Source organism: Diadema antillarum, unplaced genomic scaffold (genome assembly GCF_040938485.1).
Source record: "Diadema antillarum isolate AM-2024a unplaced genomic scaffold, OU_Dant_1.0 seq00000277_RagTag, whole genome shotgun sequence".
Taxonomy (NCBI): Eukaryota; Metazoa; Echinodermata; class Echinoidea; order Diadematoida; family Diadematidae; genus Diadema; species Diadema antillarum.
Genome location: NW_027271308.1, coordinates 73,269 through 87,252, shown reverse-complemented (window position 1 = coordinate 87,252; position 13,984 = coordinate 73,269). Strand labels below are relative to the sequence as shown.

At 39.9% G+C, this 13,984-nt stretch overlaps 1 protein-coding gene across 1 annotated transcript in view; it reads left to right on the top strand.

Annotated features, from left to right (window-relative positions):
* Positions 1-13,984, top strand: part of LOC139729964 (SID1 transmembrane family member 1-like) — a 70,730-nt gene that overhangs the window by 16,463 nt on the left and 40,283 nt on the right. Inside the window, exons 2-3 of the mRNA XM_071640880.1 lie at positions 10,071-10,192; positions 11,323-11,487. Of these exons, the coding sequence (XP_071496981.1) occupies positions 10,071-10,192; positions 11,323-11,487 (287 nt within the window). The remainder of the gene's footprint in view (positions 1-10,070; positions 10,193-11,322; positions 11,488-13,984) is intronic.

Here is a 13,984-nt window from a genome sequence, read left to right as displayed (position 1 = left end):
TTATTTTCAGATGAGTGATAATTTTCTTGAAGCAAAGAAATATATACAAGACTTTAATGAGGAGAAAAAAAATATATCATTAATGTGTTTTTTGACAGAGATACATAGTTATATCATTATATGTCATGGCTCTAGGAGCTCTATCTTTTTTCTGCCCAGTAAGAAGAGTAGGGCCTATATTGCTCTGTTGCACGCACTTCATAATATATATATATATATATATATATATATATATATATATATATATATATATAATATACTTATATATAGTATAGAAGGGGAGAGAGAGAGAGAGAGAGAGTGCGAGAAGGGGTCCCGACCGTGTACAGAACCAGTGTAGCTCCTTCAGTATTTATTCAGTGCGAGAAGATAAGAGCACTCGTGGACATAGCTAGTGATCAACGTAGTGATTTATTTTTTATTTTGGTCTGTTTAAGACATTCATCAGTGCTGTGAAATGATACACAAAATGACTCGCTCGTATGGCTGCACTCGTAACAGTATGAATCTGACTGACATGACCATGACCACTTCATCAATAAATGCATAGTTATATAACCAGTTACAATAATAACGGGTGTGTTGCGACACGGATTGTCGCCCCCGTCACGGATTGTCGCCTGGCGACAATCCGTGACGAGGGCTGGCGGCACGGATTGTCGCCCACCCTCGAAGCACATTTTGCTGGGTAATATCGTTCTGGACATAATCATTGAAATACTAACACATAACTTACATGGCTACATCCATGCAAACATGCCATGTAAAAAGTCATGGTGAGGTTTCAAGGAAGTGTGTATGTGCGCGTGCACATGATAATTTAGTGTCCGTTTGTGTGTCTTTATGTGTGTGTGTGTGTGTGTGTGTGTGTGATGGAAGAATGTGTTTATTATGTCAGTTTTTTGCGTATGTGTTTTTTTAGCTGCGCGTGGGGAGGGATACCTAGTAAGCTGTTGCTGGCATAAACATTGAAATTGATTTCATCAGCAGCTTCGAATTTGATGAGTTTGTTTGGCAGATTTGTGTATGAATTCGGAGTGGAGCTTGCGTGCGGGCGGATGCTGCTTTTCTGCATACGGTCCATTATGTCTTATTTATCAACATTGGGAAATCGTTTCATCAGGAGGGAATGTGGTATCGGTTCGGGTGTGCGTCGGTATGTGGGAAGGGGGTTACATTTCGTTATTGCCAAAGTTTGTTATTCTGAAGGCTCATTCGTCCGAAGGCTCATTTGTCCGAAGGCTCATTATTCGGGTTACGCCATTTCCTGACCCAATTTATCTGACACACTCTTTCTGACACACTTTTTTTGCCATTCACTTTGTACACGGGGCAGTTTTCATGAGACGGCCTCTGTTATTGGCTACTGTGCTAATGAATATTCAAGACTATGGTATGGCTTGTCGAACGTCGCGCTCAAGGCCGGCCAATAAGAGGCGGCCAGGAGCTGGTGAGCTGGAGGCGCGCGGCAATTTCTAATCTCATCCACTTGTAGGCCTTGCTACTACGTGCGCTTCCAGTACCTTTTTTTTTTTTTTTCAGCTGCTTAACCCATACTACGTACGGGCGCCGGGCCTCTGTGTACTAGTAATCTTCGTGCCTGCCTAGTAAGTCGGCAGCGAACTTGGGCGCGATCTTCCCTACGGCGCGATCTACACGCGAAGGGTATTCATGCTCCCAACCCCCGAGATAGCTCTGGAACATTCCTTTGAATGACGGGGGTTTTATTTTGCAATGTTATCAAATAACTCTCATGTAAGCAAATTCTTGCCATAGCTAATCTATTTTAGAATAAAATCGTAATCTATCTATGATTAGATAACCTAATTCAAATTGGCAGTGACATAGAAAAATGTTTGTTTTACAATCGTGATACGTTCAACTACTCATCTGTGCTGAAATCCGCATGTCTGCTCCACACATGTTATCGCTATCGCTCAAACTTCGATCGCGGTGCCGGTGGCTTGTGTGTGTTTACAACATGTGTGCATATGGAGGAAGCATGGGGCTGAAAAAACAGTACCACGTGGTGAGGTAAAAAAACAAATCGGACGTAAGAAGTCGTACATTCAAGAGCTAAACAGACAAATAGCGAAAACAAAGTCCACTGAAAAGGTTTTGACACTGTAATGTATATTCCAAATTCATGTCTGGCTTAGTTTCGAGAGAATTTTCTACACTTGTAAAGGTTTTCTTTGCAAGAGATCAGGAGTGAGATCGGTGAAGTAGCTAAACATGTACTCTATGTGACTGTTGGTGACTGTTGCATGCATGCTGCGCTTGCACGTGGCTGGGAGAGTGCGGCAAGAACGATAGGAATGCACCACCAGCACGTACGGTGGGCTGCAAATTCTTGGGGCAAAATTAGACTTCATTGTTCAGCCCTTCGAGTATTTATATATTCAAAATATTTCTAATGCTTCATGAAATCACGATAAAAATACTTCATATCTATATTCATAATACATTTAAGAAGCGTAATATGAAATATTTTGACCTTTTTTTTTGAAATCCAAAGAAAAAATGTTTTGAATAAAAAATTGATAATAAGTAATAGTTCGTGACTCAAGTCTAAACTTCGTGCGTCTTCTTCCAGTTACCCCGCAGTTGCCCATGGATACGACGCATAAATAATCAGCTGTTTGCTGAGTCATTCCTACCCTACTGCCTCTGTTCAAATTGAGAGCGATTGTGATTTTATCGGTGGCATTTATAGTTTCATGACCTAATCCAATAAAACGACAAATTTAAACATCAAATGTTGTGACAGTTTTTGTCAGAATTTCCTATCAATATCACTTGTTGCCACGATAGTTTTCAGATTTCACTAGCTTCATTATCGAAGCTGTTCTGAGGCTGTTGGACATTTGAAAGAACTGCTTTGTAAGAAATCACCTTTTATTTATTATCTATTTCCACACACAAGAATTTTGATGACTTACATAATCTTTTAAAACTATTCTAATGTCATAATATTTCATGATGGTATGTGTTCTGTCTTTACATGGCAAGATGGGATTTTTTTTTTCTTCCATCCAGGGTCAAAGAAGGAAGTGACAGGAAGGAAACCAACACGATAGGGAGGAAATGAAAGGGATAGAATGAAACACCTGCTCAGCGGGCTCTTTTTTATTGATTTTTACAATGGTGAATGCAGTACATCAGAATTTAAATTTACAGTTCTAAATAATTTATCATATGAAAAATGAGCAAAGAAAATGGGATATAATCGAGTTCTAAATGAAAACTAAATTAGCATCGCCATTTAGATCTAATATTTACTAAAGAATAGCCCTGATGCAACCTTATTGTCAAGCTTTTGGTTGAGTTTCTTTAGAGAAACGAATTTTTGGAGCACTAACCCAAGTGAACAACCAAAAGGTTTTTAAAAAAATGATTAAACGCAGGTCTTTAGGTCTAGACCACTCCTGTGCATGAGCGAGCAACAGCCCCCGTGGACAGTGTCACTCTCGTCCTTGGCCTAGGCTAGGCTACTCGTGTCGTTCTCGCCATCATCAATGATCAACGTCATGGTCACACGAAATAAATAGCATCATCAAAAGGGTTCGTATATCATCACCAGAATCATTATGATCATCATCACTATCATCTCAACCACAGCAAAACCCTGAATGTTATTCCCACCATAGTCACTCCCAGCTCACAAAAACATATCAGCAAACGTACAGACATCGCAGACTTTGTAGCTAACTACGTTAGACTTTAGATCAATGTTAGTTGTACACAAAATGAAACGGAGGTGGAAAACTAGTAATGAATACACGGAGATCATCAACGATGGCATTTTACCGTAGAAAAAATACACTGAACATCTTGCACCGCAAAAAAAAAATTGAGGTAAAAAACTACGTTGAGGAAAACTAGGGTGAAAACTCGCTGCTTGGAAGACGAACGATGAAGACACTGTACGGTAAAAATGCACACGGAAACAAACGAGTGGGTACCATGAATGTTCTCGCATTTTTTTTTCATGTTACACCCAGAATGGGTCGATTTATGAATGATTTGAATGAAATCAATAAATATCAAGGAAAAAAGTGTTGAGTTGGTTTATTTGCATTATGAGGATTTGTTTGAGTGTTTGTTGGTGTTTGTTTGTATTACGTATGTATTAGCGGTGTGCAATGGCAGTTCGTTTGTGCTAAAATCAGCTAACGATTGACAAATTTTTTACGGCGTGTGGAAATTATTCGCTCATGCATAAAGCATGCCAAACCTATTCTGGGACAAAGAATAGTGGTATGGACGTTCTAGTTTATAAGACTGATGGAAGAAAATGACTGCATTGAATAATGAACAAAAACAAATAACATTTGGGGAGGGTACCTCCCTCGTATGTATTTTCTCTCGGTCTCTCTCTCGCCTAGCTCGCCTCACCGCTGATATTGGTTGACACACCCATATTATTTTTAGATCAACGCTGGTGTGAATTCTTTAAACACGTGCTCATACACTCTGAAGGCGTTTGTATTGCCACAGTAGCGCCACTATATTCCACATACACACGTAAGCATACACAGGGCCGGCGCACTGTTTTCAAAAGTGTGGGGGCCCACTCCCGGGTTTCTTCAGCTAACAAGTAAAAAAAAAAAAAAAATGTCGTCAGCTCATCTCTCCCCGTCCACTTCCGGGTTTCTTCAGCTGACAAGCAAAAAATAAAAAATAAAAAAAAAGGTCCTCAGCTCATTCTCTCCCATCCTATTTTAGTGCCTCTTACATACTTCCGGGTTGAAAAAAGTGTAGGGGCCCAAAGTGATGACACCTTATGTATTCCTTTGTATGGTGCACTGAGTGTGGGGGCCCGAGCCCCCACGGCCCCCACGGCTGCGCCGCCCCTGATACAGGCACACGTATACACACAGACAAACAAACTACTACCACTATACAACCACCATACATGCACAGTTTCTACATATTGTATTATTATACTCCAAACACACACACATGTACACACAAACACACACACACAACAAATCATACACATCACATATCATGCAGCTCACAACACACACACACACACACACACACACACACATACGCATAACTTACTACTCATACCCATCCCACCAAAGCTTAACACCGGAGGAACCACCCCGAGCCCGGGGCGACAATCCGTGACGGGGCGACAATCCGTGTCGCAACAAATTTTTTTGCCGACACGGATTGTCGCCTTCGAGGTCAAAAACTGGGAACTGCACAAGCGTCACGGATTGTCGCCAGGCGACAATCCGTGACGGGGGCGACAATCCGTGCCGCCAGCGCCCGTCACGGATTGTCGCCCCGAGCAGGAGGCGACAATCCGTGTAGGGGCGACAATCCGTGTCGCAACATCGTGCATTTCATAAAAATGAAATCCTATCAAACTGAGTATTCCCGTGTTATTGGTTATGGTGTACAACAATAACGCCAATTTAATATCCTCGTGTTGTGTGCTGTATAACATAAGACTATGATGATATAACACTAAACATGTCCATGTTGTCGCCAATGATATAAAACATAGATTATTTGGCAGCAGTGCAAAACCGGACGTTGTGGTATTATACGTGTAAATGGCTATCCATAACGCAGTACAACAGCCATGCGTCGTCTTCTGGCCACCGTGTAATTGTGACATAAATAATACTAATGACATAACAAAATCATTCGTTCACGTATTATAAACCACTTACGTAATTATCATTGTAACTTGTCATATAATTACGAATGTATTGATGACATGGTCATGGTCATCATGTTAGTCAGATTTGTACTGTAACGAGTGCAGCCATACGAGTGAGTCATTTTGAGTATCATTTCACAGCACTGATGAAGGTCTTAAACAGACCGAAAGCTCGGTAATAAATCACTACGTTGATCACTAGCTATGTCCACGAGTGCTCTTATCTTCTCGCACTATTATATACATCGTTTACAATGTGAGTTTAGAATCATGATCCTTGGTCATTGCATGTCGGAAAGCACATCAAAGTGTCATGGAGAGCGTCAACAAAGTGGCATGTTAAAGATATTGTAAATGTGTCTTTCATCCTTTCGTTTTCTTGTATGACCTCATGAATATAATGAATTTGTGTGTATGCATATTCATGACAGATGGATGACTGACAGTAATTCATAACCATTGATAGACTATTGACCTTCGATTGCCTCAGTGCAAGATTGCTTTATAAAGAGACAACATCATGATTGAACGCTTACTTATTTGCGGCAAAGTTATTTAAATACAGTTTAGAGCATTATCCACGGTCAATGATTGTCATGCCCTGTGTGTCTTTTGTTGGCATTGAAATTCCCAAGTACATAATTTTGTGTTGCAAAACTTTTCACTCTATGATGAATGATCTTTGACAAACAACCATTAAATTGATTGATGGAATTAGCATCTAGCAATAAACAGACTAGAACACATTATCAACAGGACATGTGCACAGGGTGAGTTAAAAAGAATGTCTAAGCTAACAAAGTGACCGTTTATTATTGAAAAAAAAGCAAACCGGCTATTCTTTAAAGGCTTTTATACATGACTTGAAAATGTGTTTTATATCAAACTATTCGGTATTATACAACTCCTTAGTATGTAGAATCAAACAAAATAACTGCTTGAAATTCGACCAACATCAGTTGGCACTTTCCAAGACAGTTGTCAGGTTCACCTGTAACATTCTATAAGAGTGTATCATTCCTCACTAAAACTGATATGAATTCGCCTCAACTTTGGATCAATGTCTGGCTCTAAAACATTCCTAAAAAGGAAACAGTTCGTAACTTTTGGGACTAATTCATCCCAAAACGTATGTGGCTGAGATCAGAAATTGTATTGAACAGAGGATTGATCTCAGAGCTTAGTTGAACAGACCCCAGGTATATCAGGTTCCCGTGCATGAGTTGACGGTACGGGAACCTGGTATACCAGGCCCCTGTCTTGTGAAGAGCTGTATGTACTCGTGGTTGCCGGTCTAAACGCTACCTCTGACGCGAGCGACCTTAAGCCCCGTCTTAACAGGTCAGAAAAAATCGGGGTGTTATGTCAATAGCCGGATGATGTTTTCCTCCGGAGGACATCGTTTCTGCAAGACACAACACGGTGGACCTCCTCCGGAGGACCTCCAGAGAAATCTCAACATGTGATCGGTCAGGGTAGCCTCCGGAGGACCGTCGCGCCGGAGGACTGCTAGAGGACCGTTAAGATGGATGAATCTTATCCGGAGGCGTCTTGTAACCAGAGATAAGTCAGGTTACCAGCGCTGCGCAGCACATATCATTTGGACTCATCCTGTGTATTGTATCGACCCTACCAGACGCCGTGCGAAGTACAGCGATCTCTGTACAGCAATAGAGCTTTGTATGTAGTTTCCATGTCACGCATGTTTTTACAGTCATACTCGACCTCTGAGTTTGGTTAGACCAGGGAGGTGGAAGAGACACTTCCACCTCCCTGGTTAGACGGTATAATGATATACAGTCGCGTTTTGGTTGTAAACATTATGCATGTTATGTTGTCGAGTTAATGATTTATATTTCTTTGCCTTGGTTTTAATGGGTTTGTACGTGAAACAGTAATTCGAACACCTCTTTAAAGAATAAAATAATGCCTCTATCAGTACACACCTGGAAAGTAGTACGCAAATTGCAACTGCAGCTGCAATGATGTGATATACTTCAATTTTCAACGGGGGGGGGATGTATATTACGTAATGAATTGGTCAGAACAGTGTATTCTCTCCGAAGGTTTTAATAAATTTCAATTCAATTCAAATTTTTTTCACAAACCATTCACATGTAACATAAATCCCTTGTGGGGACAAGTACATTGTTTTGTATTATAAAAAAAAAAAGAGCTATGTTGATGTTTACATGGAATGTTGCGTGGGGACCTTGAGAAAGCACAGCTTGTTAAACAAGGTCCCCTCAAAAAAGAAATATTACATGCAGATGAGTGGAAGTGATATACAGTGTATTGCAAAATAAATAAAGGGCTGAGGTGGTACACAAAAAACAAGAAGGAGGTGGGGAAGGAAGAGAAGAAAAGAAATTGAAACGGAGAGAACAGGGACATACAGTTCAAGTAGGAGTAAATACATACATTGGTCATTAAGTTTACATAATATTATTATCAAAAATCAATATAAGATGGAAGGAGGTTAAATTCTTATTAATGATTATTTCAAGAAATCTGGTACAATCAACCATTACTATCGCAACTGATTGACAAAATACCCCACATCAACGTAGAATTTCATGAATCTGAACAATATGACTGGTTCAGTCCCATCAATACTTACACGAGAAGGTAGATTGATGCTGATAAGCTGTATTATACTAAAAACATATAATTACACTGGAAAACATTTAGTGACATTCTATTTTCTTTTCCATTTCAGAGCATTGGTCCATTCGGAATTCACAGTATTCGAGAGTGTAGTAGTTCTGGTGAGAATAAAATACACTTGTGTCATCAGCAAAAAGAGTGAAGAAAAGGAAATTACTCGATTTCGGGAAATCGGGGTCACCAGGGAGTGACCCCTGAGGTATGCCACATATGATAGACTCTACTCTCTTAAAAAAATCGAGTGAAAATATTCACTCTTGAAGGAGTGAATAAAAAAAAAGAGTGAATTTAGAGTGAAATTGGAGTGAATTTTGAGTGAAACTGTTCATTTTCACTCATTTTGGAGTGACCTCAGGGATTACTCGAAGATTTTGGAGTGATCCCTGAGGTCACTCTAAAACGAGTGAAAATGAACAGTTTCACTCAAAATTCACTCCAATTTCACTCTAAATTCACTCTTTTTCTTGCATTCACTCCTTTAAGAGTGAATATTTTCACTCGATTTTTTTTGCCATTAACAACGACGAATTGTTTCCTGTTATGCAAATAACTACTGAATCTATCTAATGTCTTGCCTCTTATTCCTTATCGAGACAACTTACATGATAAAATATCATGTTTTCGAGCACTATCTGTTGAAACGGTGTACTCATTGTTCAACCCGTGTTCTGTGGAATCTCAGGAATGTTAGGGCCTACTCGGGTTGATTCTTAACCGGAGGACCGCCGGAAAGCCTCCGGAGGACTCTGTTAATCACACTTTACCGGATGAGAAACGAATGTCGATTTTGGCATACGTTGATATCCGTTAAAATGCACTTCTTGTCCTTTTTATCCTTTGGATGGACGTTTATCTTCTGGTGATTTCCGTCACGCCGGCCAGAAAGCTTTGTGTATTCACAAAGTGTTGTTTTGTTTTTTTCCTTCCTTTTTTTCTCGCCAAAAAAGGATAGCGCGATCTGACCCTTGTCCGAAAGTTGTACGGTTTTTTTTTTCTCTTGTATCTGTACTGTACTTTGTTGTTTTCCACGCGTAGAGTCCGTTGGTGCAAGAAATGGAAAGGATGGAACGGATATGTACAGCCCATCAAACGCACACGCACGGTTCTCTGACGTTTGATGTATGTCCCATGCGTCATCCATTTGTTCCTCCTGCGTTTTGTCCTGTGGGCAATATCCCGGTTCATATTCGTTTCTTATGCGTTTGTGAACGTTCCAATGTCCTGTACACAATCACTCCAGGTGCGCATTGTTCGGCCACTAGGCCATGTGTGAACGTTCCTCTAAAACTGAAACCTTACACTTTGTCCACCGGATTGATGATTAACCCTCTTCAAACACTTTAAATTTTAACTCTAATAACTTTTGAAATGATGTTTCTACTGCTTTGAAAGTTGGTAGTAGTCATGTAACGGATGCCCTTCTGCAGTGTGAAAAAAAAAATGAATATTTTATTATCATTACTGCAGTGGTGTATGTTCACCCTGTGCTTTTGGATATCTCAGCCATTTCAAAACCCGTTTTCACCCATAGAATAAACTACGAACACCTCTCAAGATTGTAAGCTATAGTTAAAAATTTTCATAAGTAGTTTTTCATTATCTCACCAAAACAAAAAAATAATAAATCTAGATCCCCCATCTCTAGCAAGAATATACCTCCCTTTAAAGTGGCAAGTTTTGTTTCATATTTCCATTTAATGTTTCTGACTTCCTTACCTAGTCTGAAGCTGCACGAGTATACTTAGAAAGTCCCAATGCCGAGGCTGATTATCCGATTCTAATGGTTGTGAAGCGTCCTCGTAGCATTCTATCCTGGGCGGTGCCTGACGCATCACCAAATCAGTAAGTCTTGAACCACGTTGATATTGTAAATAAAGGTGTGTGTTTGTTTATATCTGTAACCTTATTTTTGTTTATGTCAAACTAGAGAATAAAACCTTAAGGTGTGAAAATACTGAAATTCCCAAGACAACTGTCGTCATTGATCGAAATGCATTCATTTGAATGGGTTGCCCGCCTTTCTATACAATTCCGCTGATGTGCTGTATGCCTATTATTCTTGCATTCACTGAATTCATATGTATTTCAGTTTTATTTCTCTTTATATTGACCAGCCATTAGAGTGTCCCAGTGCCTGTATGGGTGCTGCAAGCGTGTAGTGTAAGTTATGTTAAGCAGGTATGGAGCGGATTATACATGTTAACGTGCACCCCAACCCCAACCCCCCCCCCCAAAAAAAAAAAAAAAAAAAATCCCACGTCCTGATTTTACATGAGGATTAAAAACAGATGAAACGGGTCAAAAGTAGCTGTCCTGGTCGATGTTAAGTTTCTATCACATTCTGAAAGGCCAATTCCTCTACATTACTCTAAAGTTAGGGATCAAATAAATCGAATAGGAAATTTGTATTTTTAAAACTTTTCCTACAACACCATTTTGTAGGAAAGTGTGATTAGGTGTGTCTTAGAGGCCCCTTTTCATTTCGTGAAAACACTTTACACGCTCTTCGCAGTCAATTCTAATAACATTTGAAAGGATGATGCTGCTGCTATGAAAGTTGGCATGAGTCATGAATAGAATGTGTCAATCGAGGTCTTCAATTTCAGTTATATATGATACTCCTTTAATTGTTGTTGCCAAGGAGTTTTGCATCCTGTTTTGTCCCATTCAGTGCATAGAACACTGCTCGATAGGATTAAGGGTTTGAATAAACCCAGCTCCTCATTTCCAGAATGTGTGCTTCAGATGGGTTAGGAGAGTCCATTCGAAATTAGTTCTGAATCATTTTAAAGATTTAAGTCTGTTTTTTTTCAGAATCTGGCGACTTGTTGATGTTTGTTTGTTTGTTTGTTTGTTTGTTTGTTTTTTGTGCAAGGTCGCATATATTTGTATATAAACAAAAATTGAAGAAGATTCTTTTTGTCAATCCCTCACTGTGAACTGTTATTTTTTCTTCTTTTTCATTTCTTTAGGTTCTCCCCTGAACTCAATGACACATATCACTATATTAGCCACACCCTGTGCCGTGATGACTTTGTGATCAATGGTGCCGTGGAAATTAATATTGTCATCAGTACGTCTTCTGTCGCCAATCTCAGCTTCAGCCTCAATGTCAGCTTAATCAGATACGTCTTCAAGTAAGCTTATACACTTATCAATCTCTAAATCAATTAAATAAATCCATTTTCTTATATGCTCACTTATACTTTTTCCACAAACTGAAAACTATTTTTCAGCAGTAAGTCGCAGAATATACTGCAATGGTACACTCTTATGAATTGATTGTACCTTGAGTTATGCTGCAATAAACATTATTGCCAAATACGTCTAACAACGATTGAAATGCTTACGAGTTTTACACGTTGTGTTGATATAACATTGTGATAAACCATATGATGAATCAGTATCTTCAACACACACACACGCACACACACACACACACACACACACACACACACACAAACATACTTGTATTGTGTGGAAATTGGGGATAGTTTTTTTTTTACACCGTCAAATAGGGATATTGCAATGAAAGCCCTGATAACATTTCAGTTATTATACCCCCGCCAAACGAAGTTTGAAGGGGGTATATAGGAATCAGCGGACGGTCGGGCGGTCGGGCGGTCGGGCGGTCGGTCGGTCGGGCGGTCGGGCGGTCGGGCGGTCGGGCGGTCGGTCCGTTGCAAATCTTGCGTCGCGAACTACTTCCTCAGTTTTCAACCGATTCCCTTAAAACTTGGCACAGATGTGTGCCTTGGGTTGTAGATGTGCAAGACGTATTTTTTGACAGTACCCAAAAGTACGTTGCCATAGTAACGGCATATTATGGGCAAAAATGGGTACAAATCTTGCGTCGCGAACTCCTCCCACAGTTTTTGATCAATTTTTATGAAATTAGGTACAGATGTTCATCTGAATATGTTAATGTGCAAGACACATATTTCCGCAGTGGCAAAAAGTGCGTTGCCATGGTAACGGCATGTTATTGGTAAAATATAGGGCAAAATGCTTCATGGCAAAACTGCTTCATCAGTGTTCTTCCAATTCTCATGGAATTCATATTGAATGTTTGTCTTAGGATATAGGTCAGCATGACACATTTCTTGACAGTGACAAAAAGTATGTTGCCATGGTAACAGCTCACATATTATGAGCCAAAATGATGGAAAATTTTGTGTTTGCAAACTACTTCCTCAGTTTTTGCCCAATTTCCATGAAACTTGGTACAGATGTGTGCCTTTGGTTGTAGATGTGCAAGACGCATTTTTTGACAGTACCCGAAAGTACGTTGCCATGGTAACGGCATATTAATGGCAGAAGATCAAGGAAAGATCTTGCGGATTTAACTACTTCCTCAGTTTTTTGACCAAAGCTTATGAAATGTGGCACACACCTTGATCTTGGTGGGAAGATGTGGAAGACATATTTTTCGGACGTGTCGGAAGCTGCGTTGCCATGGTAACGGCATATAAATGGCAGAAGATCAAGGAAAGATCTTGCGGATTGAACTACTTCCTCTGTATTCGACTGAAGCTCATGAAATGTGGCACACACATTGGTCTTGGTGGAAAGATGTGCAAGACATATTTTTCGGACGTGTCGGAAGCTGCGTTGCCATGGTAACGGCATATAAATGGCAGAAGATCAAGGAAAGATCTTGTGGATTGAACTACTTCCTCTGTATTCGACTGAAGCTCATGAAATGTGGCACACACATTGGTCTTGGTGGAAAGATGTGCAAGACATATTTTTTGGACGTGTCGGAAGCTGCGTTGCCATGGTAATGGCATATTAATGGCGGAAGATCAAGGAAAGATCTTGTGGATTGAACTACTTCCTCAGTTTTTGACAAAAGCTTATGAAATGTGGCACACACAATAGTCTTGGTGGGAAGATGTGCAAGACATATTTTTCGGACGTGTCGGAAGCTGCGTTGCCATGGTAACGGCATTTAAATGGCAGAAGATCAAGGAAAGATCATTCCTTGGGTAAGACTGTCGTCACGGGGCGGGGGTATTAATCACCTTAAGTGATATTTCTAGTTCAGTTATTTAAATGTCAAGTGCTGCTTTCATTTATGAATTGAATAGAAAATTTGAAAAGAAGATATATATCTTAGTATTTTGCATTTCAAATGGGGACAAGAAGGATACACAGGTGTGTCGGATGTGCGAAAGTTTTACTAATAAATTGAGGAAATGTATTTAAAAGGACTAGGAGAGAATTCCACATTCCAACTCGGGACAAAAAAGAAGAATATACATGTGTGTCACGTGTGTGAACGTGCAATAATAAATCAATAGAAATTTGCGCAATTTTCCAAAAGATCAGATCTTTAGATGGGGGTATAATTCAATTATTTTCAGGCAATTCTAAAGTCATTTTTAACAATTTGGAAATCGGGGATATCCCCAGTCTACCAAATATCCGGATTATAAGGTGTGTTACGCGCAATGTCCCAGATCTTCATCCATTGCTAGTTCACTCACACACACACACACACACACACACACGCACACACACTAAGGCATTCTTATCAGTGGGTTAAGGGCGATGACCCCCTATAACCCTATGTAACCCTTCCCCTGGCCCTAATCATAGTCCTAATCCTGAACCTAATCCTAACAATAGCTC